Source organism: Halictus rubicundus, chromosome 1 (genome assembly GCF_050948215.1).
Source record: "Halictus rubicundus isolate RS-2024b chromosome 1, iyHalRubi1_principal, whole genome shotgun sequence".
Lineage (NCBI taxonomy): Eukaryota > Metazoa > Arthropoda > Insecta > Hymenoptera > Halictidae > Halictus > Halictus rubicundus.
This window is the reverse complement of record NC_135149.1, coordinates 20,006,855-20,034,850: the sequence shown is the minus strand read 5'-3', so window position 1 is coordinate 20,034,850 and position 27,996 is coordinate 20,006,855. Positions and strand designations below refer to the sequence as shown.

The 27,996-nt window shown below is 46.0% G+C and overlaps 1 protein-coding gene across 19 annotated transcripts in view; it reads right to left on the bottom strand.

Moving 5' to 3' along the window:
* Window positions 1-27,996, bottom strand: part of Foxp (forkhead box transcription factor P) — a 302,571-nt gene that overhangs the window by 141,350 nt on the left and 133,225 nt on the right. For all 19 annotated transcript variants that reach the window (XM_076793308.1, XM_076793220.1, XM_076793229.1 and 16 more), the window contains one exon: window positions 14,873-14,980. Coding sequence is in view for 11 of the 19 variants with exons in the window: in XM_076793220.1 (XP_076649335.1) it covers window positions 14,873-14,980 (108 nt within the window). In the remaining 8 variants the exon portion in view is untranslated. The remainder of the gene's footprint in view (window positions 1-14,872; window positions 14,981-27,996) is intronic.

The following is a 27,996-nucleotide window of genomic DNA, read 5'->3' as shown; positions in this document are numbered from 1 at the left end:
AAATCATTTCTGCCTCGAGTGTCAATTTCTCCCAAAATCTACAAGGTATAAAGGGGTGGAAACTCTAGACTGCTGATTTTACGTATTTATGACAGAAATATATAATGTCCTGAGCTTATTAAGACTAATAAATAAAGATACTTCGATTTGACTCTTGTTTCTTGTAATAGATGCAGCAAAGTCATTTATTTTGCCTAAAGATCCTCAGTCTAGCCGTCTCACTGAGTCTAAATATCTTTCAAAGAAACCGTTTCGATTTGGATGAATTTTTCAAACTGTCAGTTCGTCGTCCAACTAGAATGCACGGAAGACCAATCCCGGATCAAGCACCATCGAAAAAATCCTCGAATTTCGCAGCAAGCGTTTTCTGTACGAAATTCGCCTTGGAGCTCGAACCGGTAGAACGTAGAACTTTTTTCCCCGGTGGGAAACAAAAATGGCTTCGATCCTCCGCAAACAGCTCTCCGAAAATTCGCATCTCGGAAGACAAATTCCAGGGGGTTGCGCCGCGACGGCGGGAGCAGCCATATCGAGGGTCCCCGGGCATGGTGTGGAGGATCACGTTCGCATCCGCGCCATTTTTGTTTACCGTGCATCGGAAGGTGGACGCGTTACGTGATGCCGAATACGGTGATCCTGCATTCCGGTCGCGAGGCATCCTGGAAGACAGAAAGAACCCGGTTGCGCCGCCCGCTGTCCAACCGCCCCCTCGGTTGCGCCCGTAGAACCGTGGGAAAGGGGAGAGAGGGTGCCCTCTTGATTCCTCTCTGGTACCACCCCTCGTTCCCCTTGTCGGGGAAGGTGCATATTCAGGAGAGAAGCCCGTGGAAAGTTCGGGACGTTGACACCAGAAGCTGGATTCTGGATGGTTGGGTTGGACGCGACCCGTCCGTTAACATCGTACCCCCCTGACTGTTGAAGGTGGTAGGGGGTGGGTGGCGCAGCGTTCGAGGAGCACCGAGAGAAAGGTGGAGAGAGGCAGAGAGGAAGAAGACAACGCGCAAGGGGGATGTGTCCCAGCTAGACGCAGAGGAAGACAGTCGTACCCTTGGTCCACCGTCGTTAGACGAGGAGGAGGTGGTTATTACGTCGACCTCGTCGCCGTCGTCGTCGTGGTGGTCGTCGTCGCTGGCGTCGCGGCCGTCGATGTCGACGTGGAGCGGTTGTAGGCCACGTCGCGCGTCGCCCCGTAGAAAAGGCGTGGCAACGTCGCGTTCGCGCACCTTTGCACCTGGTGCGCCGGGGAAGACACGCCTCCGTGGAATTCCTCTCTCCGGTCCGCCTACACGACCGTTCCTCTCACTCTCTCCCTCTTCGTCTCCGTCCGGCGTGCCGTCATCCCTCCGCCTCTCTTCCTCCTTCCCTCTCTCTTTCTCTATCTATCTCTCTCTCATCGTGGCTCATCCTGGCTCTGTCCTGCATCCGTTCTCCACTCTTCTCTCTTTCTCTCTCCGCCGTGCCGGTAGACCATCGAGCTGCATCGTCGGCTAAGAGGAGATCTCGCGGATCTCTATTCTCTCCACCGCCTCTCCCTCCACCCAGTCGACCACGCCACACCGCCTCTCTCCTCCGTTCCTGGAGCTCCACCACCAGCTATCATCCTAGCCAGGGAAGAGAACCAGCTCCTCCACCACCGCCGCCACCCATCCAGCCACCACCATCCGCTGGCGAGCGTCTCCTCTTCGACTACTCCTCCACTATCCCGGCTTTAAATCGTTCCTCCGCCGGAGATGCACAACTGCATCGGTGTGCGGCTGTGCACCCACACGTGCACGCCCGGCGACGCGGCACCCACCTACCTCGCCTGCTTAGACACGCATGCTCGAAAATGTGTGCGCGCGCGCGCGTGTATGTGTGGCTACCTGTGTGCGGTCACGATAGTCGTAGAACGCGGTTCACACATCGAAGTGCGCGCGCAATGCTCGCCTCTTCTAGCCTTCCGTGTCATCCGCCCACTCGGTATTCACGGCGATCCACGTGACCCCCACCCCCCCCCACCCCCCGCTAGAACAGAAACCCCTCCACTTTTTGGGGGGAAAGTAAAAAATTTTAGGGGGTGGGGGACGAGAAAGAGAGACGAGAGAGAGAGAAAGAGAGGAGCCAGGTCGAGAGCGAGACCGATTACCGCAGACTCGCGGAATCCCTTTCCCTCTTCCTTCCCTTTCTTCCTTCCCGGTACCCTTTTTTTCGCCGCTCCTCTCCTTGAGATGCGAGCTACTGTCGGGATGTTACCGCGTACGCGTCTCTGCCCACAGAGAGGGAGAGAGGGAGAGGAGAGAGAGAAAGAGGACGTACGTATTGATCAGCGGGAGTAATGTCTGGAGATGTAGTCGGAATTACTTTAGGTCATTTGATTCCTGCGACCCGCCGCGCTCGGAGACCCGATGCGAACTCGATTGTCCCGTCGCGTCGATGTATCTCCGGCTTCCTACGAGTCCTCGGATAATTTCGAAATCATCCCAACGTTTCTGGCGTGGGAAAATCGTTGTACCTCGGCCTGACGAAAATTCGTGCTCGTAACGAAACGTTTGATCTGTCATTCGGATCGTTTGGATTGGAATGAAACATAAAGAGGGCTGTTCTGACCACGATCGCAGAAAGGGTTTTAGAACTGGAAAGAGTAAAGTTTCAGCTTTTAACAGAATTTTCAACACTCGATCGGTATTTCCCAGGTAAATTAATAAATGTTCATGTCCAGCACCCAGCATTTTCATTTAGAGTAGAATACAAAGTTTATTAGGGTTTGCAGGATTACAGTAAATTCCACTATGATCAATTGTGTCTGTTTAGTTCCAGTTTCATTAATTAAATCACTCTGATGGTATATAGGAATTTTTGGGGTTGATATCCGACACTTAACTGCTGCTCAATGCCGCACAAAATAGCCTCGCGCTCGGAGCAAGGAATACTTGATCAGAACGACCACATCATTAAGAAAGAAAGGAAGACTTCTGAGAACGTCGACCAGCACTTAGACGTCCCTCAAATATCAATCTACCCCCGAGTAGAATAAGAACGGCCCGTTAAATCGGGGTAGGGGTTAACGAGCGGACAAGGCAGGTCGAAGCTCTCCGGAGACGTTAAAGAAGCGATGTATGTATACGAAGGAGAATGGTGAACAGGGTGAAAAGGGGAGTGGGCCGTGGAAAGTCGGCGAAGTCACGTTTGCGGGCTGTGACACGATCGGTCGGACGTCCCTTATCCCGAAGTCTGGCATCGGTAACGAGCGTACGGTCGAGCAAAAATCGCCGGGAGGACGTAAAATCAAAACTATGTTTCTTTTACAACTTCCACGGAATAATGCAGGTCGTAAAGTGACGGGTTTCCAGGGGATGTGGATCGGCGAACGTCTCGTGGAGCGGTTTCTCCGCGACTAGAGACGCGCGATGCAAATTTCATCGCAAACCCGTTCGCCGTGGCCCGTTCGCATTGGTGGCGAAAATTTTTCGAGGAGCTCGAATTAATTTTAAGCACGGCTATCGATCGAACTCTGGTACATTTCGAAGCACCACCCGGGGGTGGGTGGGGGGGGGGTCGAAGGAGGAAAATCGTTCGAGTTAATCGCCGGGGACTGGTAATTAGCTCGCGAAAACTGGATTCCTTCACGCTCCGGGCGGCTCGAGAGAGAAGTTAAAAGAGCGCCGACCGATTATTAAATTAATAATGCGCGATGCCTGTGCCTGGGTAGATCACGCGAGCCGAGCGTGCTGAAAAAGTTCGCGACCCGCGGCATTCTCGCGATCGAAATCGCGAGCTCGCTCCTCGACCGTGAGATCGCGCATGTTGGCAATTATTTACGGAGTCCCAGCTCCCTTAGAGCCGACGCCCGAGCTTCATTAAGACACTAATTACCCGGCCGTGCATACGTGAGCATGTAAGGAGCCTCGATGTAGGGCGTAGAATCAGCCGCCGCACTATTATCTCGCCCCGGAACTTCCGACGTTGTACCATTTCTTGCAGCGTATAGCGATATGCGAGTAACGCCGGCACGCTCCAGACATCTATTTACAAGGTTGCCAGCCCCGGCTCCATTGTTGGATCTAACTCGACTTGCCTTCGGTTAGGCTCCTCGTTAGGATCCACCGAATGTAAATCTGTTCTTGCTAGGGGTGCCTCTAACTGCTCCTACTAGCTTTCTCAGATTATCGCTCATTTTTACGAGGAACCGAGCCAAGAGATTCTGTGTTTATTTGGAAAATTTACCCCTTCAATTGTATCATTCTCTGATCTTTGGAGAAACTACCCCTTTAACTTCTAAATGTTGGTTATAACGTAGAAGAATTTCTAGTGGAAAATGATTTTTTGGAAAGCAGCCCTTATCGTATTTAGTGCTCCACACGTTCAATTTCACGTTCATGATAAAACGTTCGTGTTAACTAAAGTTAATTACATTTTCACTTAATTTTTACCATTGGGAAACCTTCAGTTGGCGAAATAAATTTGTCTCATGTTCTGGCTGGTCTAAAATGATTTATGAAAATGGAAATTTATATAAAGATCCGCAGACCTGTGACTGATATACGTAAAATAAATTACAAAATTATTTTACAGTGTAGAATAATTGCCTAGTAGAATTCCTTTTTTAAAACCTCCCTCTCTGAAAAATGTACCCCAATAAATTTCCCAATGTAGTGACTAATGTATCCAGAGTGAATTATTATATTATTTCATAATTTAAAATGAACAGCCCCCTCATCAAAATCCTAATAAATTTCTGAATCCTCGAACTGTTTATCCTTGTACACTGTTCAGGATATTGAAACATTTATGTCGGAATGTCCAAAAGATTTGCTCGCTTTTGCTTTTAGTATGGCGATGATGTTCAATATAAGAATAAATATTCTAGGCTAATAAATACACTGAGAGGTGGCGTAACATGGAACAAAAGTTGCCTTTAACAAATTACATTTTCTCGGTTGACGCTTCGCTGTCGAGAGAAGCGATTTTGAAAATTCGGTGGCTACGTGTGTTCTAGCTTTCGCGAGAAGTAGAATTTCTTTGCTATGATCGGACGCGTCAAACGATTCCTGTACATACAATGGCACGCGTAACTGCAGAATTTTCAAGCAGGATTTTTTCGGAAACGAAGCGAAGCGTCAACCGAAAAACTATCATTTCTTAAATTTATCTTTGCAAATAGAATCACCCCATACCCCGCAGTTTATCGGGATAATGTGCCATTAAAATATGAGAAAATGCTTTCTAGTCGATCTAGTACTTTGAGAATTAAATTGGGCCATAATTGACATTCTGAGAAAAATCTAGTTCTCAGTTCGCTTGTAATTCATACAAATTGCGTATGTCAAATTAATGTATAATTAAATTATATGTATATTTCAAAAGAAAATTTACGATTGAAAGCGAAGGTTTGGTTTTGGGTAAAATTGATCAGAACAGCGAACGAGGGTTAGAGTTCGAAACTATTAGAGGGAGGAATGAGGGGTGGAAAGAATGAGTAGAAGAATGGAGGAAAAATAGGTGTCCGCAGGTGATGAAATTGAGGGTGGTCAGGGAGATATAATTGGCAGGACGAGGCCGGGACAGGAGCCACGTGGAGTTTCGCGCGAGAGGCTGCGTTTCCGCACGCGTGGGGGATGACAGGGGTGTACACGGCCGGCCGATCAGTGGGTAGAGGGGTTGTTTAGAGCGAGCGAAAGAGTAAGAGAGGAAGACGGACGATGAAAGGGAGGAGAGGCGATGAAGGAGGGGTGAGAAGCACGTGGTGGCTGGCGACGCGCGCCTCTCCGCTCCGGCTGGCTGTATATCTATCGAGCTTTCCACCCCCAGCATCCCCCCCACTTGTTGTGCTTTACCGTGTTGTGTTGCTATGTTGCCTTGTGTATCGAGAAAGCTCAACGCCGGCTAGACGATGTTTCCACGGGATCCAGTCAGAATCAACAGGCGTTCTCTCTCTCCTCTCTCAGCGTCCCTACCCCGGGATCGAAGAGCCGAAACTTTTTTCAACAAGATTATAATTTCATGATACGCGGCAACCTTGGAGAGGGAAGAGTCCATGGGAATAGAATTTCCATTCCCGGTGCGAGATCTACGGGAACGGGGGAAAAAAAATATAGAAAAAGGAACTGGCCCCAACAAATCTCATTTCGGGATTTACCGTGCTCGCGCGACGTCGTCGTTCAACTTTCCTTCGATTACATTTGGGACGCTGCTTCGGGACGAGATCGAATACTTTTTTACCGCGGGATTTTTTTACGCCGCAGGATTCCGGAAACAGTCGATCCCGAAGATGTTTCTGGGGCAGAAGAAGCGAATGAAACGCCCGTTTCAACCGGCGTGCTCAAAGCTCTCTCTCTCTCTCTCTCTCTCTCTCTCTCTCTCTCTCTCTCTCTCTCTGTCGGCCCTCCTCATCCGAACGACGCGACGGAAAAATAAAAGAGGAAGAAAATGAAATTTTTTCGTTCGGAAATGGAATTTCAGAGTTGCACGCGCTCAACTTTCGTCCCGTTTCGCCCGGTGCCCGCCGATTTCCCGAGTTCGTTCATTATCGAGAGGGTAACTAACGCGAGGAGACGCCGAGTTCTTCAAGGGGATGTATGATTATTGAGCGGCGGTTCTCGGTCGAATTTTAAGGGCGGCGACCCTAAAGGGAATATTCCCGCTGTAACTGTTCATTCCGAATTTTTAATTCCACCGCGGCGAGCGAACTCTCGATCGTTTTGCCACTGTTCGAGCATGCCGGACGAAAAGAGGTGATTTTTCAGTGGCAATTTTATACTTGTCGTCATCGAAGTCCATAATCGTTTCGATCATCCTGCGGAAACCTAAACTCTCATTCTCTCACCCAGTTTGCCGATTATCTCAGCCAATATACGATCAGTTGCAGTATAATTATAATTAGGTTGTACTTGGTGAATTGGGATTGATATTTAATTTGGCACAAGTAGAGAAATAATTACGGATTCGAAATTAGTACATAATAGTAGGGGAGTCTAATTTGAACCCGTGGCTAGTTTCAACTATGTACCCTGAAAAACAAAAATTGCGTTGTTAATGGTAGTAATTCATTAAAAATTATATCATGAGAAAAAATAATGGTTAGAGTTTCATGTAAATAGTACTAATCCACTATGAATTGTAAATTAGATCTAATGTACACCCTATCTAGACCTATCCATGGCTATTTTCCTCTATAACAATTTTTAAAATAAAAAGGACACGAATAATATTTTCTCTATTTTCCAGAATGCTCTTCAGTATTGCTCTCTATAGGGGGTGCGTAAATCGCGAATATAGTGAATTCTATTGGAATCAGTAAGTCGTTTAACTCCGCCAGCCCTGATAACTTTGTTGTTTATACAGATACAGTGAATTCTCGATATATGTCAACAACACGGGTCTTGCCCGTGTCATGTATCATCCTCGTGATTCGTGGCCTCTCACGGGGTATACCCCGCAGGGGAGATAATTCCACGACGTTTATTATCCAGGCCTTAGCGACATGTATAGAGAAATCACTGTATAGTGAAATAGAGACGATTTGCTCAGGACGACCAAGAGTTCGTGCCATTTAGGGAAGTATGACAGGATTAGGTGACGACGACGCAATTTTTGGCGGTACCCCGAAATGTAGTCCACTCTTTCACCGTGAACGACAGATTTGCGGGTACGAGAGCAGTCCCGAAGGGAGCATCCCCCAGGATCTTTAACTGCGGAGGTGGCGTTAGCCCACTTGGTATGCAAGAGGTATAGCCATTCATCTCCCGATCTCCGGCAACGTCCCGACCTCCGGATATAAATTAGCTTTTGTTTAGCATTCAATGCGAGCCGTCTTTTCGACGGAGCCGGGCCTCTCATGGTCGTCGGCCCCTCACCTGGAGCCACTGTTAGACAACCACCTGGGCCGACAACCCCCGCGTGCCGCGCCCAACAATCCGCCGCAATTAATGTAGCCGCTGCTGGCCCCCCGGCTTCCTCGGTGGCGAGCCAATTAAACATTCGCGACTGAAAAGGAATCGCCGGGACGTTAAAACGGAATTAAATTCCCGACGGTATTGGCCTCGACGTGCAAGAAAAAGAAATGGGGAGCACGAGAAATCCGGGTAGCCGACGATCGAGTGACGGCAAGAAAAAGGAACAGTCGATACGTTGAATAGTTTTGCAAAAATTGCCCCCAACCTGCGCAATCGATCTGGAGGGATCGCAGGGGGTTGGAAAATTTCACTTCGCTCGCCTCGTTTTCGTCGCAGCTGGCTTCGACAGGGTTCCGAGGATGCAGGAACCAATTTCGGGGAAACTCAATAATTATTGTATTATTCGAACAATCGTGCTCCACCGATTAGAACAGATCATCGAGGTCCTACTGTACTTTTAACACTAAACCCACCACGGTCAAAATGACCGGTTTCCTATTTCACAATTATTGAAATTATAAAAACGTCTTCATACGAAATTACTGAATTAACTTCTTCATTTAAGCACATATTGCAATAAAAATCGTACAAAGTTTATACAAATTCAATCTTCTCCCTTCTATAACACTTTTCCCTTTTATATGTTTTGTGTTTGGCAGGTTTACTGTTAAAGCCCTGTCTCGGACAAGACATAATCGATCAGCTGATTGATTGAAAATAGGAAGAAGGATGTTTCTTAGACGGCCTATAAAGCCCTCCGGGATAATATTTTGTGAACATGCCGATCCTAGTAACTTCTTGAAGAAAGGGTTCGTTTCTAGGCGACGGGGTGGCCGGAACAATAAAAGGTACAATAGCAAGGGAGATGAAAAATTCGCGAGATAAGCGTGTACGTGAGCTACATTGTCCGTCGGCGAATCTAGAAGGTTTAATCTATCATTGCCGTAGCTGGAGAAGAGCAACGTCGGGGGCGAAAAGCCACGGTAACTAGCGAGGAATAATTAATAAATGCGAGAATGCATTAGTATGCGTGGCGTGGGGTGAGTTCGTGCGGACCACCCAGTCGGATGAACGCGAGAAAGAGAGAGAGAGAGAGAGGGGGTGTAGAGACTACGGGCTCCGGAGCCAGGAATTATAAAATAATAAAGAGAAAATTACGTAATGTGAGGATCAGATGAGAATTAGAGGACAATGAAGACGGGGTAAACCACCGTCGTCTACGGGAGCCGCGTTCACCTAACTGGGAACAGGAGAGAAAGAGGGTTTGCGAGAGGATTGGTCGGGGGTGGAGAACCGGAGGTCGAGGACCAGACGTCTTAATGTCTGCATCGTCGAGAAACTCGTCCCTTGCGCATGACTATCCCCGCGATTTTACATCTTTCCGATAAGGACCGTGGCTCCTGATAAACTTGAGCGCTTCGCCTGTTGTTCCCGATTTAACTTAATTACAAGACAGCCGGGTTATCTATAGAACTTTCGCGCGATTCCTTGCCTTACAGGATCGCACAATTTTGTTTCCATCGCGCGTGGGAACTTTGGACGACGAATCCCGAAGAGGGGGATCACGTTCTTGATGCATGGAGGCACCCGCGCAAAATTATCTCTCCCGTTCTCCTTTGCATAAATTAAATAAAAATTGCCCTTTACACTACTCGGACCATCTTTTACCGCTGCTCGAAGAGTCGTCCGCAATTAGTGTAAAGCGAAACAGTACGATGTAGTGAATAAAAAATATTAAAAAATTGCAGTGGCGAATAGGGTAGGTAGGTAGTACTTTCAAGAAAAACGACAACAGCACAGGGTGGACGAAATTCCCCGGGGGTAGTTCGGAAGAATTTGAATCCGGGCCAAGACGAAATATTTTTCCTTTGAATACGGCGTCGCAGGAAGAGAGGGAGCGGCCGCGAGAATTTATCGGAACGGAACGCGATCTCGCCGGCGCGCTAATCGGGAATTCTAATTAGTAGTCAGACGCCGTGCACCCGGCCGCGACTTTGTAAATGGTAACAATGTTATGTAATTAGGTAAAAAGTTCTGTAATCAAGAAGTAGATCTTCAGCGAGTCTCTGGCCGTACCATCGCCGCCGCCCTGATCCTCCCACCCTCATTCGTATTAAAATAGTCTCGCTAGGAAAGCGTGCGTTGTGCCCTGCATATCTTAAAACCCTGGGGTTGCTGGAGGGACTAAGATCCGCTTCCAGCCGCCACCCCCTCTCCCCCAGCGAGCCACCCTGTCCCACCCCATCCCGAACCAGTTCTGATTTTTCCCGCGATTCATATTGGTGTGGAGTGAGCAAGAGTCTCGGATTACCGGCACGAGAATCGTGCCGTTTCGCCCCTTTTTAAATTTCACCGATATTGCTACGCCCCCGAAACACAGGGTGTCCCGAAAATCACCGAACCCCTCGCTGCTGCGAAAATCCGCGCATTTATTTCTATTTATCCGCCGCGACTCTGTTCGGCAATTTCGAGCGAAATCTGTTAATGCAGCATCATACAATATTATTTCTTTCATCAATATTTGGTTCGATAGAAAATTACAGTGTTCATCAAATTTCAGATCGCTGGGATGTTGCAATAAAACTCTTTCAAATTTATGGTAGGTGTGAAGCTTATCCATCGATCTCTAAAAAAAAAAAATCGATTAAAATATTTGTATTTAGCAGTGGGTTTATTCCGATCCTCATGTTTATGAAAGGGTAATTATCCAGGGTTAGAAAGAAACAGCCAGCAGTTTTTTCACCCCCTGCAGTTAATATGCATCTCGTGACCCCAGTTGTAACTTGTAACAAAGTCATGTGTGACTTGTAAATTTCAATGGATAAAATCTCCCTGCTACCCCGTTCTACACACTCGCAACAGGTTGTGCCAACGGAAGCTTGATTTTGATGACAATTCCTTCCGCTGACGATGCAGAAACAAAAAAAAAATAATGTAGCGATGCTAAAGGATTGTAAGGTGCGCGATCCCTTGGTTCTGTACTTTCCAGACACCCTGTGCCTAAAGCTCCACCGCACCGACGACTTCATATCGACTCGAGATTTACCGGACCTAATCGCGTCGACTGATCCGTCGCGATAAATCCGCGCGGCTTTAATTATTTCGCGAGGCGTGGAGCCGCGAGACTAGTTTATTTCTTGTGCCCGCGATGTTTAATGAAACAGGATCGAGTAATATTTGCACGTGCACGATCGGCATTAGTCTTCCTGATATCATCGTATCGGCCGTGGATCATTCGCGAGGCAACGAGACTAGCCGAAACTGTTGACGTCAGTGTTTCCACCGAGCGAGCTCGATGATCTCATACCGACTGCATAGACGCGTGCATATAGTTTCATCTCTCTTTCTTTCTCGGTCTTTGAGCCTCTCCTTGTTGCAGCACGCCTATGTCCGCTCGCCTTTTTCGTATGTGCCAATGCACGTAAGCCTGCATATTGTGGAATCGGTCGATGCAACACGTGCGCGTTTGTCAGCTTCTTAGAAAGCCGCGAATAGGCGTTTCTCGTGGCATGCATAATTTCCTGGGCACAGCCGTATCCTTCGCTCTTTGACGACAAATCGTCAGGAATGTTCGCCGCTTGCGTTTTTAGTGTGCATTAAGTACGCGATTTGATACAGGCCACGAAGCCTTATCGGCTTTCCTCGGCAGCGGGCCTGCCTTCGTTTAATCCCGAACGAAGAGGCCCGCGAGGACCAGGACTCGTTTCACCGTTGCTGGCACAATCATTTCAAATCTAGATAGCATCCCCAAAATAGCTCTCAATAAATTGCGGTTTCTGAGAGAACCTTAATTTCGAGCAGTGTTTAGTGTCAAACTGTATAATTAAGAAAGCGATTACATTTTTCAGCTAATTCAGTTTCATGCAATGCACAGAGTGTTTAAGATCTGCTGGTAAGGGGATGATTCTACAGGAACAAATAAGTCGAGAATGTGGAAGAAAATTCCTCAGGTTCTCGCGCACTGTTTACAGGAAGTAGAATCGGTATGTCATGATCAGACGCGTCAGCCTTCACGACGAAATGGTGTTCCAGGTTTTACAAATTATGTTTACATCCAGATTCACTTACTTTTCGCGTTGTGTCACAGTAGCACATTGTCTTTCACATCGATCGATGGTCATGATCATGTTTTTTTTTTTGTTAAATCATTTTCGCTCGATTCTATTATCATTTTTCAGGTAAAGGGAACATTAAGAATGAAATGTAGAGCTCGAAAACAAATTTTACTGCGATAGCCATTTTATCATTTGTATAATTTCGACAGCATTGTTCTTCGCGCCGTTCCTCGCTCCAGATCCTGTTCCGTTTCGAACCTCGTACGATTTTATTGTCATTTAAATCGGTCGTTCGATTCCCGGAAGATCCAAGGCGGAATAGATCCTGTTACGGCCGGGCAACGGAATACAGAATAAATTTCCGCGTATCGTCGATCGCGTCGGTGGGGGCAGGAGCCCGCGCGATGCAGTTCGCGATGCAGTTCCATAGGTTGCGTGCAACGACACGCGTGTATTTCTTGCTCGGCCGCACTGACACGCCGCGACGAAACGATTTCAATAAACAGGCCTGATACACACGTACATACGTGCGAAGTGGCACGAATGCTTTTTTCCTAGAGCTCGGCCGTACGTGCGTGGGCGGCATCGGCTTTGCTTCCCTATCGCACGTAAAAGCCGAGATAAAATGTTATTTATATTTTTCTGTTTTTTTTTCGCTTCCCCCCATCGTCGTCGTCGTCCTCTTCGCTTGTCGCTTGGCGTTCGCTCGTCCGTGAAACGTTGAATGAAGACATTGTAACGTAATAAGCCGGCGAACGATACGGCGAAGGCGGCCCACGATAAAAGAAGGAAATCGCTCGTCGATTTCCTTCGCGCTTAGGCTAGAGCCCTCTCTCTCTCTCTCTCTCTCTCTCTCTCTCGCGAACGCGGATGTTGCCCGGGCCTCTCGCGCGCGCGGGAGAATCGTCGCGTAAACTCGCCCGGGTAAAATACGCCGACGTTGTTACGTTAAACGTCTTGGAAATTGCGTGTAACGCTCGCCCGTTGTTTCCTATCGCGTGTAATTTAGATTGCACGTCATTCCCCGTTTATTTAACCGTACCAGCACGCGCATTACTTGCGCCGCAATACAACGTTTGCGTCACGGGGTCCCGGTGCATACACACGCTGGAACACACGCGGCATTCTTTTCGCGAACGATATATGTATGTGTGTGTGTGTATATATATATATACACATGCGGTATAGACGTATATCTGATTGGTCGGCGAGAGCGTAAGCCCAGCGAACAAATAAAGCCGTTCGAATGCAACCGCGTCGATCGCGTTCTTTTATGTAAACTTTGCAAACACCGATAGCGCGGCTCGCGTGTTCCTTGAGAAGCCTTTGATAAATAGCAGCTCGGAAACGTTACGTGAGATGCTCGCGGCGAGATGTCGAACGCTGCTCCCATAAATTCGACCGGCAGCGCTCGCCGATGGTTACGCCTGTAACGGGAGCCTTTGTGTCCCTCCTCGAACGAAATCGTCCTATCAATTTTTCCGCCGCGGACATGGATTTTTTAATTCAATGCCGCAGAGTGCCCCCGGAACGACATCGCGGGCACAAAACTCTCGAGACACGCGAGGAGATTGGAGGAATAACTGCCGTGTTACATATTGCCTTTGTAAGTTCCTTGTAATCTCTCGAGGAAATTGTTTCCCGATGTTTTAGAAGCGTTTGAATTTTTCAGGTGCTAGCGTGTGCTTCGGACAAGCTCTTGTGCTTCAATTGCATTCTTGGGAGGGTGGCTTGTTGCATTTAATTTCGAATGCACGCAAGAACTGCTATTTAGATGTTTTTGCAGGTTGGGCTGTTTTTCGAGACACTCTTAAACGGGAGTTAACAGTGAATAACTGTAAATACAACTTGGACGAACAATAAATAAATGGGATAAACAGAGAGACAGTAAATAAGGTGCAAAAATCAGGAGCAGGGGATATAGCCCGGTCGAATGAGCAAATTAGGAGCGGCATCGGCAGGGCAGCGTGCGTCACGGCTAATTCTCGCCCTTATTAATCGCCAGAAGGGGTGGTAGGGGAATCGAAAAAAGAACTTGTCCCTAGCGCAAAGTTTTCCTTAAACCGGAGGACACGTTTCGCTCGTTAAGGGTCCGGACGGATAAGTAACGGCGGCGCCGGGCGTCGGCAGAGTGGTCGCTGGAAAAAGAGAGAGAGAGAGAGAGAGAGATAGAGAGTAGGAGAAGGAGAAAGAGTAGGAGGGTTAGTACGGAGCGGGCTGGAATTAAATAAAAATAAAACGCGAGATAATAACGTTAGCGAAGGAACCGAGAGCCCAAGACAAATAGCCGAGGGAAAACAAAGCGTATTATAAATACCGGGTGACAGGACGAGTCGGGCCCGTTCGCGGGGGTGGAGGAGCGAGAGTAAGAGGGGTTGGTTTTGAAGCTGGGACGAGCGAGAAGAAGGAAGGGTGGTTCTCTCCTCCGGGGTTGGCGGTGGACGACACCGGTGCCCGTGTCGACTCCTGAGAGAAAATGCTCGGAGGAAGCGATGCCCCCAGCATTTTTGCTACCTGCGGACACAATGAGTGGCCGGATTTCTTTTTCCGCGGTCGTTACTCACCCTCCGAGCCGAGGGATAGTATTCTTATCCAGCCGGAATTACAAATTTCAGACACCGAGCCCTTGTGTCCGACAGGACTCTGACTGCGCGTTATATTCCCTCTTTCTCCGGACGATTCCGAGAGAGCAAAGTGTGTGTGCGCTCGCCTCGCCACGCCTCGCCTCGCCTCGCCTCGCCTCGCCTCGCTCCCTCGCTTTGCTTCGCGCGCGCGTTCCTTTACAATCCCGCTTCCACCCCTTCCGAGTTTCTTTTCTCTCTTTTCTCATTTAGTTTTTGCACGCTCGGACAGAGAATGGACTAAACGCGGAACACCGTACTGTATATATATATATGTACATCCATGTGGAGCTGTAGGTATATGTGTGCACGTATATATACTCACACTGGGACGAGCGTGGCCGCGCGGGTTCAGCTGCCAAGGAACCGTGGAGGGTTGGAACTGCTCCTTTCCCCAGGGACTGTTGTCGAACGGGTTCTCACCGATGTGTCCCTGCAACCATAAGTCATCGTCAGCGGGACAGTTATGCGACGCGAACAGTTTTAACGGGCTGCCGAAACGTCTAAGCGTGCTCCCCGATTTTAACATCCCTTAAAAATTACAATCCCATTTAAACCGAGCAACACCATGCCTACCAAGTGCCTTTGCGAGGCTCATTGCGTTTTCGTACGAACCCTCTGTAATAAAATTTGTAATACAGATTCTTTCGGAGATCTCGTTGCTTTAGATTTACTAATCAATTTCCCTTTGTCGAGTACCTGTCGTCTTTCTTAAGCGGGACTTTCGGCCCCTTTATGCTAGCAACGTCACATGTTAACGCTAGCACAGTACTAGAGCATGGTACTAGATTGTTTTAGCCATAAACAGTTCAAAATATAAATTTCAGAAACCTAAACAGTGCTGAAACGTTTTCTCCCTACGAAATATTCTCATTAAATTATTACAATGAGAATAATTAAATTTTTCCACAGAAAATTAGTCCAGCATGCCGCAACAAGAATGGTTGGATAATTTTCTGCAGAAAAGGAAGAGTATTCAACATTATTTTGGAATCCCTCAAAACACGTGAATTGTAGGAAAAGCCGCATGAACTCTGTCGACCCAGAGCACAGTCTACCCCGGTAAAAATAAGGTTGCAGACGGCGAGTTAAAATAAATAGTCTATTTTACCTGACTCGTGGCTAATTACATGCCCGTACTCTTGTTTATAATTCACCGATAAACCCAGTATAAACAAGTTAACCAATTTTTCGTTATGAGTCGGTACGGGTTGGTTCGGGCTCAGCAAGCACATAAAATATTCGTTATCTGACCCGAATACATTGAACGATTATAATTGAAGAGTAATATGCCTAATGACCCGTTAACACGGTCCAGGAGCGAGCTTCCACGGAGGAAAATATCCGTTCCTCCGTTATTTTTCCGAGGACGGGTCCACCCCGAAGAAAACAGTCATCGATCTCCGTGGTTTAAAAGTTTTTTCGGTGTTCGTTCGCGCGGCAACGGGCTTATTTTTGTAATATATTCAGCGAGCCGCGCTCACCCCCCCCCCCCCCCCCCCGCGACCGCTCTTCTTTCTCGACTTTGCACCCCGGTAAGCCTTATTTTTCTTTTAACTTTATTTCTAACCTAGAACCTCCCGACGCGACGCGACGGCAAGGTGGCACGCGCATAAATCACCCGGTATAATGAGAACACTTCGTCTTCGAGCGACTCGCCCTCTCGGTCGCAGACGCATCCCTTACGGGCTTGGCTATTATATCATTCTTTACCTCCGCCATGGATTTCTGGTTGCCGCGATTATATTAATATTCGTTTGCACGGCACCTGACTCGATCTACACCATCGCCGTCTTACCCCGTTTTCGGTCCACCCACCCTCGATCCTCCCCACCCTCATCCCCCAATCTTAAAAATTGCTTCCAGACACTCTTCGAGACTAGTTAAAATTTTTGGGGAATTTTTTATCGAAGTCTGTTGCACTCCATTAACCAATTCCTATGTTCTCAATGTAGCCGTCTGCGATTATCCGTTTACTATAAAAATAAATATACGTTTGCTATGGCCCTTCCTTTCTTCCATCAGCTTAGAAAGATTGCTTTTAAAAGCTGCCAGCTAAAATTCATAGTAAATTTTCTATTAAAATTTGTTGCATTTTATTGACAATTTTTGGTCTGCCCTTTCAACCCCAATTTATAAAAATTGCCTTTATTTGATAATTAACCCTAGATAAGTTACAAGAACACTTGAATAGCACAAAAACTGATTACTCTATATTTATGAAACTTAGTGTACATATTCTATTGTATAAACAATTGGCCACAACATGACGAGCTCCGATTTTTCAAGCTTTTATCTAAAACATTGTTATTAACAGAAAATCCGTTTTTTTTCATAACTTCGCCATTTTTGGAATGTCGCAAATTTTGATAAAAGAAGAACGTCATGTTGTGCGTATTTGCATCAACTAACGATTCCATATTGATTTTTTTGTTTCAGATCATTTTTGTGCACTGTACGCTTCACGGCGCATTTCCAAGATGCCATTTTCAAGTCGCCATTGCACCATTGATACTAACGATTAAAATTTATGAAAAATATTTTTGTTTACATTGTAATGTTAACAAATGATACTTCAAATTTTAAATCAATTTACGCATTACATTTTTCAAAAAAAATTTTTGAAGAACAGACCATTTACACAAGGTTCCCCCCTTAATTAGGATTGAATCTGCAAGTGCAAGGGAAATGTCGTGAATAGCTTCAACCCTAAAATTTTGCGGGACCGTTATCAAGAGGTTCTCGAGGTTGGTCGCTGAATTGTTAATTGTTTCTGCTAAATTTTCTGCGAAGTGACGCAACGACTGCATAAAATATGTCCGGAGGAGTATCAAGATGGATCTGTCGAATATACCCGGCAGAATTTGGCCGCGTCCAATAATGCAGCTGTGCCGATTTAATCAAATCGCTTCGGTCGCGGTGTATAATTAGCCGAAATCTCTATCCTCGACCTATTGCGCAAAGCATCTCGAAGACGCGTCGCTGAAGTTGCTCCAGCTACTCTGCTGGGTTTCTGCGTGGGTGAAACTCGTAGGCCGTCCGAGGGCAAGGAAAGGGAAAAGGGTGATTTGAAGCGTGACCAAATTCGGGGTTATAATTAGAGGCGACCGGGACGAACGCTGCCGGAATTACGCCGATCCGTTAATCGTCGGTGCAGTAATTCGACCGTCTGTAATCGCGTTAGAACGAAAGAATAGATCGAGATCGAAGCAAATAGAGTATGAATCATAGATCCGTGCAAAATGTCGTCGGGTCGACAGACATAATTGTCCGCTTGCGCGCCGCTTATTACACGTACAAGAGGCGAACATGCTATTTTCCCACGAGATCGAAGAAGATACAGATGCCTTCTCGGCGCAAATACTGAAAAACCGGAATCCATTACGAATTCCGACAATCCCCGGGAATATACATTCTTCGATCCCCGCGTACAAATATTCTCCTATAGAGACTTTCACGTTATAGACCGTTCGGTACTGTCTTAGCGACTATAAACAGTAATGGACGCGATCCCGCGGCCATTGGCCATTGGCCGATGAGTCAGCTGCGGACGTTTATACAACTTAACAATTATAGACGGTGATTTATAGATCCGAAAATTAGGCGGAATTGTGTTTTCTTCGGCGCACCGTTTTATCGTGCTCCTAACGACGTTTATACAGGCGATAACATTTAATACATTTTTAGCCGTGGCTCGCCGACGATGTGTTGTAAATGCATAAATTTTGCTTGGCCTGTTAATGACTCTCGTTGGCCCTGTTCGGACTTGTTAATTATTGCTCCTCTCTATGTTGATTGCCGGGCGAGAACGCTTTACGATATTCCGACGCGACGGCGCGATTAAAAGGAGGTTGACAGAACGGTTTCGCGGGGAGCGCGACAAAGCGAACAGAGGAGAGAATATCGCCGTGTTATAATATAATGTTAACACGGTGATTTCATTGGATAATTATTTCACGGAAATATCGATGACAGAGCGCGTTGCCGCGGACGATCGACGCGAGACAGTCTCAGCGTGCTGTCCCCTGTCGCGAAAAACAGTGTTCCCTGTTCGCGCGGACTGGCGTAAGGCAGAAATAAACAGTGGCGGTGGAAAATAATGAACCGGATAGCATATATAAATACGCGGATGCTATTGAGGTACATTGTGCGGTTCATTTGCATGAGCCAGCCACGGTCTCGACGCGCAGCTGGACATACACGCGACAAAAGAAACGCGCAAACAAAACACGCAACGCACCGACCGCGTCGTCGTTCCACGACACACACACACACACACACAGACACACACGAACGCAAACACATTTATGCTCGCATGTAACATCGCACGAAGAGTCGAACGATGTCGTGGTGCATCGTTCACGATGCATCCAGCTTGGAAATAAACAAATGTCTCTGTAGCCAGTCGTCAACGTCGTCGTCGTCCTCGTCGTCGTCGTCGTCGTTAAGCTCGATGTCCCATATACCTGTTTCCAATACACGCGAAAGTAATTGCCCGCGAACACCGAGCGATAAGAATTTGTTACTACTTGTCAACTCCGCGGGAAGCCGCGGGATGCATCGAGTTTCACCTTCTTGCCGCATCTAGTTCTGTTCAATATGCAACCATATCTTTATTGACTCGCGGCCGAGCCCTTCCATTTTATATTACACGCTCGCACGGGCTGTAAACGCGCCTGTCGTCTGGTTGTTGGATAGTACCAAATCTACGGCGTTCAGTTAAATTTATTGTTCCTGTTTTGGTCAAGTGAAAGCTCGTGCTGCAACGCTGCTAATCAGTTGTGCTCTTCATTGTAGTTTCAAAAGGGTTAGACAATTTTCTAGATTAAAATCTTGTCGTCAGGGTTCTCTGGTTTATTTAACACTGACGCTGCATCTTTCGATTTTTTTACATTTCACTGCAGAGGCATTCGATCGATCGCTCGGACTTTTATACGTAAAATAAATTTCTATTACTATCTATTAATAAAATTCGATTAAGATAAATTTGTATCAGTATCTTTATACTGGTTGGTTTGTGATGCAGTTCCAATTTCAGCAAAGTCCAGGTACCCTGTGTCTCAATTTCAGGAGATCCTCAAGCGATCATTGGACAAACTTCGAATCGTTTGTGGGGGTGAGTAAGAGCGCCACGGTCGTCGAAGGCATAAAAAGGGTATAAAATTAGTATACAAGGCGGCAATAAAACCTCGATGATCGGCGAAGATTATTCGAGTTGGTTGTAAGACAGTTGGCGACGAGGCGAAACGTTTTATAGGTCGTCTTCAGGGGATGAAGCACGCGAGAAACATGAGGGGGGGGGGAGCATCGAGACACACCGATTGTAATCATATTTTTCTGGCGGACGGATTTATGCAACGTACCGCGTCGTCTCTGTACATAAAACGCATTTAAAATTCTCCAGGCAGCCGGAAAGGTGGCTGCTGTCCCTGTCGATAGAACGAGCACGCGGCGGAGGAGCGCCGCGGGGGTTGTAATTGGCAATATCTATCGAATTTTACAATAAATCTCGCCGAGCCCCGAAGGAGAGCCAGCGCGGGGGTGGGCCGCAGCAATAAAACACCGGGTAGTATCGCGAGGGGCTGCCACGCCATGCACTTAACGACTTATCTTATCTTGGAATTAGGTCGCGGTTAGAACTCCTTTAATCCAGGTGCACCGTGTTAATTCTAACCCTCGAACCCTACCGAATGATTAACAACCTTTTTTTCCCCGGCTGCTGTCTCAATTTGTTATCGAGAGACAATGCCGCAATCATTCTCGGACAATTGTGTAGCGTTAGAGAGGCGCGAGTACTTCTCCATTATTGGTTTAAAGAATTATTAATACTAATATTATTTAGTATCATTAGCACTGAAATTAGTCATCTTTTCTCATTTTTGTTTTATATTGCAACCCTTCTGCAACCTCGAGATAATTCCAAAATTCTCAGACGTGCATTTTACGACACAAACAGGATAGAATTAAGGATTTTACAAACGGGAATTGCATGAGTTTTTTTCTGAGGAATGTAGGTGTGTTAACCCCTTCAATTTTATCTAAAATGCAATCACCCAAATTTCCAATTACTGATACATTTTACGGAATTTGGCATGCGACAGAAAGAAAAAGTTGGAGTAGCTCCGAAGAGAATTGATTGGAGCAGGAAGTTCGAAAGTATTTAATCCCCGTTGAAAGGGTTGAAAGGTATGAATCTTATTATTCGACGGAGAAATTTTATGATGGGGAAAATAGGAGTTTTGCGAGCGTAAATATTTTGTTATGCCACGAGTATCATATTTCTTCAAGTATTTCGATATCACACATTACAAATGGGAAGACAATAGGCTTCATTTTTTGGAAATACGTGTTCCGCACAGCAGCCACTAGACCTTGGCAAAGCAGCCGTTAATATTTACTCTGATTCGTGCTCACAAACGGTCCGTTCGAGTGATGCAGTCAGAGTCGCGATGACTGTTGACTTCGTACTTTAGAAAGTAGGTCTGTCCGCAGTAAAACAGCGTTACGATTTATCTTCACCTATCAGTCACCATTACAACCGTTCCTTTGTCTTGCGCCGATCTCGGGACAACTAATTATTCGTTTCTCCTTGTACGCATCGACTTCAAGGAAACACCGTTGAACAGGTTCCCGTTCAATATTTGTAGAAGTGGACCCAGAGAACTGTCCACCCAAAAACGATTGTTTGTCCAAACCAATCGAGTTAGAATTCCAACTCACGCGTGGCTTAACCACTTAACACCCGCGGGGCGACCACGTTTCCCCTTTTCACTTCAATTGCAACATCAAACAGCCAGCTGGGCGTTAGGAAATAGCCTGTAAAGATGTAACAAAGACACGAAAGCGTCAATTCACCACTCTTGAATCGATCGAACAAGTTCGAAACTGCGATATTCTAAAATCTACAGATGATTTTTAAAAACGTAAATCGTCGCGATAGCAACTTTAAGAAATTGTATCCCGTTGGGATTCAAGGGAGAGTGAACGAAGTGCTCGTAGATTTTAAATACAAGGCTCATGTATTATGCATGTGCGGTCATTTTAATTTTAAGCAGTTGTTTCAAGGTTTTACAAAGCTTGCGACGGATGACCTGAATTTTAGTATGGTTGAAATTTTATTTTTCCCGGTCAACGATTTTTGGGAAACTTATGTGGACCGTTACGAAAGAGAGGTGGGCATGGATGATTAATAAGGCTACCAAGATCCGCAATAAGATTCGCAGATAACACGCGAAACCATATTAGAGTGGAAACAAATAATGCAACAGTCCTGGCTCGTTGGAAATCACACGCAGATTTTCCCGAGGTTGAAATACTCTGGAAATCAGGGCAGAAAGGTCCGAGTGACACGGTGCATGGCTGAAAGAGAGACGAATGTAGAGTGAGTGAAGGAATTTTAAAACAGAGGACGGTATTTGTGGCCCCGTCAATTTTTATCCTCGGCCGTTAAGTCGTGTAACGGCGGCAAATAGACGCGAGAGGCTGGAGCGCGGGGTCGAGCAAACGGGTTACGGCCGTGGGGCCTCTAAAAATAAATATGTTGTTTATTCACAAGTAAACCGGATGCCGTTGTTTGCTTTGGAGCAAATTGTTTTGTTAAGTTTTGCCCGGCGCGGAGACGTGTGCGTTGTACGTGTGCGCTGGTTGACGAGGCGAGCGTGTGTGTGGGTCCCTGTCCTTGCCTGGGCTGTGCGAGCAGCGAGAGAAACGATTTACAGGGAGAGACAGGGGGGGGACAAGAAAGAGCGAAAAGGAAGAAAGAGAGTACACGTGAAGTCAACCAGCCTCTCCTCTCTGTCCGAGCTTTTTCCGGCATGTTTTGCTCCTCGTGTTGCTAGATGCCTCCAGCTGTACGCAGATTCCAGCGCTAATAACCGCTGCCGGAAGTTCGGGACAAAATGGCTGTACCGGGACCCGAACACGCCAATAACAATTAAAACAAGAATGCCCACTTTACCCAAAAAATGCTACGCAATCCAATGAAGCCTTCACGTAATTCTCTTTTAGGCACAAATTCGGGTACAAATTCGGTACACTCGTTCAGGCACAAATTGTCAATTCTGGACAAAATTCCTATCAAAATCCTGAACTGTCTAGGCCAATCCTAGTCGTTTGGCGACCTCAAAAAAGGTAATTAAATTATGCTGAATATGTTGTATAAATCGCTGAATATGTCCACGATGCAACTACAAAATTATGCAGATTTTTTCAAAGAATGAATTCTTGTTCCAATAGTCAGTAATCATCTGTATGCAAATTGTAAATTGCATAAATATCAGGATGAAGAGCAAGCTCAATTTATCAACCAGAAAATTCCCTAAGCTGAACATAGAGTGGAAATGTCATTAATGTTTATTACTACACACGTACTCTTGTACTTTAAAAATGTGCACCTACTACAACAGCATAAAGATCCATAGTGACCGGAAAACAATGTGGCGCGCTTAAAATAATTTTCTTTTTCAAAGAACAAATAACAAGGTAGACTCACGAGACGCGTGTTCAGCCCCGGCAAAAGGAAAGTGCCAGAGACTGTTTCGTTTTCGAATAAAAATGCAGCAACATCGAAGGTGAACGGTTTACAAATGGATACTTCAAAGTCTGAACCGTGACACGTAACTTGTGTTGTTTCGCCTTACAACCACAGATATTATACTTTGTATGAATTACATTACCAGCGAGGATATGAAAGTGCAGCGGCGGAGGCGAGCGAACACGAAAGATGACGATTCAAGATAGTGTATAATATTAAAGTTCATTCGCGACGCATGTGCTTTTGATCAATTATATAAGCAATTCATTTACATTCGAATGCTATTTATCTCGCAGTAAATTGTTATCGCCGACACAAAGCGGGAGGACTTTTACTGGATGAAATCATCAGGTTGCCTCTTTGCGAAATTGATCCTTTGAGGACGCACTCGCGTTCGTATATTGACATCATCGGGATTATAAATTTAATGCTGAAGTTGTAAACATATAATTTGGTCGACCACGTAGCAAAGGATCAGCGCATTGTTTAAGGTTTTTGACGCATAATCGTGATACACAGTCGGAGGAAAATATTTTTAGTATTTTAATTCTCGATCGCATAAAACAATTTTTATTTACAGTCAGCCATCATTCTCCACGGTCATTCTACAGACTCTGGTCGTTTACCAGAGTGATCATCCCCACAAATATACTTATCTCTCAAGTATTTGCTCGTGGAAAAAAATATGCGTTAATTCACTCGGATGACTCCTTAGCATACATTTACTCAACGATGTGACGTTTTTCGTATGTCCTTATAAGATCAAACACGAGCTCGTAAGAGGTCTCTCGAGCCGGCGACGTATTCTAGAGAAGACATCACGCGTCCAATTAATAAAACGAAATTATAGAAGCAATTGCAGTGGAGTCGGATACCGGTTTTTGTGCGGGATCGGCCATTCTACTTAAAAGCGAAACAAATTCTTCGCGGTGGATGTGAACGCCTCGGTACAGCCTTATCGAAATCTGAATCGGAAAATAGCTAGGCGGGATCTTCGATTGTACAAATATCACGTGTCCAATTAAGAAAACGGAATTATAGAAGCAATTGCGGCGGAGTCCAGATTGTACGGGGATGGACCATTCTACTTAAAAGCGAAACAAATTCTTTTGGACGGAGAACGCCTCGGCGAAGCGTTATCAAAATCCGGGTCGCAAAATAGCCGTGGCAGGGCCTTTGAGAAGATATTCGGCGCGATATTTAGCCACATTATCGTGCGCAAAGTAGCGAGCTCGGATAAGCCGGAGGCAAGAGAGCAGGCCGCGCGTATGGTCGCGGTGCTCGCTTTGTAGCGACACGCGCGAGAGAAAGCGTAATACACGGGCGAAACAGGGCTCACGTGTGCTGCAGGTAAGAGCGAAGGTGTTCTCGCGTTCTTTTGTCCCGTTCCGGCCGGTGAAACGAGAAAAAGAAAAGCCGAGGGAGAGACAAAGAGCGAGAGAGAGAGAGAGAGAGAGAGAGAGAGAGAGTGAGAGAGGGGGGAAGGGGGAAGTGAAGAGCGACGAGACGTGTTCCGCCAACCACCGGCGCAGCCAGCCTCTGTTTATTAAAGAGCATTAATCTGCGAATCTGTACCGGGTGTCCGGTTAAACGCGGCTCAGGCCTGAAACGACGTTACTTAGCGCGTTCTCGTGATACCGTTTTAATTGTGTTTTGTAATTAGCCCCGTCCAGAGGAGCACCCGTTGTTCCCGACTTTTCCACGGTCGGTTTCCGCCTTTCGCCACCCACGCCCTTTCCCGCAACCCTTTTCGTCTCTCTTTCTCTCCCTCTCTTCCTCTTGCAGGCCAGTCTTCGGGGCGTTTCGTGTAATCGTTGATAACCTTTGTAAGATTTTATTATAAGTAGTCGCCGGATTTTATGGTTCTATAAAATCCGCGAATGGATAAAATGCATGAAAGCGACGGTATTTTTAAAACTTGCCCACTTTCGACTCGCCTCCGGTGTGCGTGCTAGTGTGTGTTCGCCGGATCCTTCGTTTACGTTGTCGTAACTGTAATTATTGTTGAGGGCCCGAGGAATGTAAATTATTAAATACAAACGTCTGTAACGGAGTATTTTATTATGAGAAAGAATTATGTGGAAACGCTTTTATGTTAATGACGCTGCTACGATCGAACGTGCAGCTTTTATTCGGTTTTTATCGGTTATAAATGCGAGGAGAGTATTTCCCGGAGAATTTTCGTCAACACGTTTGCCATTAGGTTGTCCCACAAGTCCTATGTCTGGTTAACTTTGACCGTGAAACATTTCTACACAATTTTTATAGAAACAGACTCTAGCAGGAAGCAGAAACGGAAATGTTAGATCATACTTTCGAAAAGACAGGTTCTCCACTGAACAACGAACGACGAGACGATCTAATTATTTCATAGAGCTCGTTGCGAATTTTCTTGAAGAAACTCTGTAGGTTGAACGGATGAGTGACGACGCAGGTTGGTGTTTCGTCTAAAGTTAGATTCCACTGTAACAATTTATCTTATCTCTGTGCAAACAACAGCTCATCGAATTAGAATCGTGCGCGGCATTAAAACAAGTGCGCGGCGAATAAAAAGATTTCTGGGATTTAATGTTCGCCGGTGTTTGTTCTACCTTCGAACCGCGATATTCCGAACTTTCGTTATTTATTCCTGGTTTCGCGGAGCAAAAGGAAAACAAAGGCGAGTTCTCTCTCTCTCTCTCTCTCGGCTCTTAGCTTTAGTCAGGCTAAAATTATTTGCGATCGTTCGCCGGCTCGTTTGCTGACAAACACTTTTTCCCAATTTCGACTCGCGCGTTGTCGTCATCGCGAGACACTTGATCAAACACAGCCTGACGCATACAAATAACATCATCGCGTAAACAACATTAACACGTGTGGCCGACACCGGGCGTCGAACTTCCAAACCAGAACCGATTCTCGAATCCACGCTGAAAATAGCGACAATCTTCGAGACGCAAATATTGATTAGCAATATTGATAAGAATAATTAGAAATCAATCTAATTAGTCTTTTGCGAAGTTTTCTGTTTTCTAGTGGAATTCGTTTCTTTTTACCTGTCTTAAAATTGCAGTATATATTGTCAATCAGTATTTATGATGCTACAAAATTTTAGGTCGAAAGGAAGCAGGTGTGGAGCCATTTTCGCGCAGTCTCGGTTCGTCTGTGAATTGATGCGATTTTAATACCGGAACGAGAACGAGATAAGCAAATTCTTTGGAGGATTTAATTATCCTGCGTAACGATTAGCTTCCTGTATGACACGGGGACAGTTACAGCCTGCTGCTTCGTTTCCAATCAATATTATAAACTGGAAATCTGCTCTTTAATGGAGCAATAATTGGTTTCTGAATAAAATGAGAGGACGACACGGAGTGCGACTCCTGAATGGAAAAGCAACGAACGTGCAGCGGTCTCATCAGTCAGCTGATTCTCGGAAACTGTGAACCTGACCAGTTCTCCGGAGGGCAACAGCTTCTCCCAAGGCCACCAGCTGCGAACTGTCATCGTAACGAACTCGATGACACGAGGACCGTTCTCTCCGACGAGACCGGACACGCGAGAAACGACGAAAAACGGCCACGCGATAGTACGGCAATTAACGGGCTTCTCCATTTTTTTTTTTTTTCATGAACGTCTCGCGGAGTATGTAAATTCGTATAATTACGATGATACGTTACTTAAGTTGACCTAAATGCTGGGTCGTGAGAGGGACCCCGACAGAGGAGAGTTTAGTGAATAACCGGTACAGTAGGTAGTCCGGTAATCTCGCAGCTAATCTTGATTTAATCCTTGACACAAGCGCTTAAATGTTCCAGGACTAGAATTAAATAGCACTATTTAACGTGGTTCCGCTACGGAATTACGTGTCTCCTTTTTCGACGAAAACGGTCCCGTGAAAAATATGAAAATCACTGTGCTCCGTTTCCCACGGGATTATTCCCGAGCCAGGGAAAATGGCGCCGGGAACGCTTTTAAATCATACAGGAAAATAATCGAATCATTCCAAAAGCTCAGAATAATTTTTTACTGACCTTTCTATCCAGTTGTTAGTTCCTTCAATCTTTCTCATTGAGCCTGTGTTAGGTCTAATTATTAAGGAAATTTATTTTAAACACGGTAAAGACTAAATATCAGGCAAATGCTTGGGCAGTGAATTGTCAAAAAATTTGTACTTTGGCTTTAGAATAATCAATACTCGATGGAGTGTCATCGAAGACGTTAGAATGGTGAGGCGAAAACCGAGGATTCAGGAGAAGAAAGTTGGAGGAAAGTCGAAAGGGGTGCGGCGAAGTCACGGGTTATTTATTTCGGCAGGGGTGAGTCGTATTTAATTTTTATTACATCGAGTGTGTGCATCGGCCCTCTGTCTTTGGCGAGACGGAAAAAGATGGCGGACACGCTGGAGAGACCGCCGTCTCAGATATACAACCGGGGACTGTGAACGCGGGCTATATGTAAATACACCGTGATACATTGGATACTCGCTTATAAACACCCCATTTTTATTCGGACGGCGTTTCGCCACCCCCGCGAGCCGACGTTCCCGAGACTGTTCACCCTCTTGGTCCTTAGATGCCACCTTCTACCACCGTGGTAGGGGGCAACCTATTATTTCCGAGTTTTTACCGAGGCGTCACGTGTACTGTCGTGGCCTCTCGAAACGTTGCCACGAGCCTCTCGAATAATAATGAATTTATCACCGCGAAACTACCCCTGGAATATAGAAGAAAACAATCGAATAAAAACTCCGATCAAAGGTCTACAATTACGTGTATGATTTTCTGATGTAACACTGTTTACAGTTGAACTGGAGGGCTGTTAGATTTAAATGGCAAAATTATAGACAATTAACAGCACCATCAGATCTGCAAATATTTATTTATATACCGCTAAATCAGGCCCAAAATACAACTCGTAGACAGTTAATACCATTA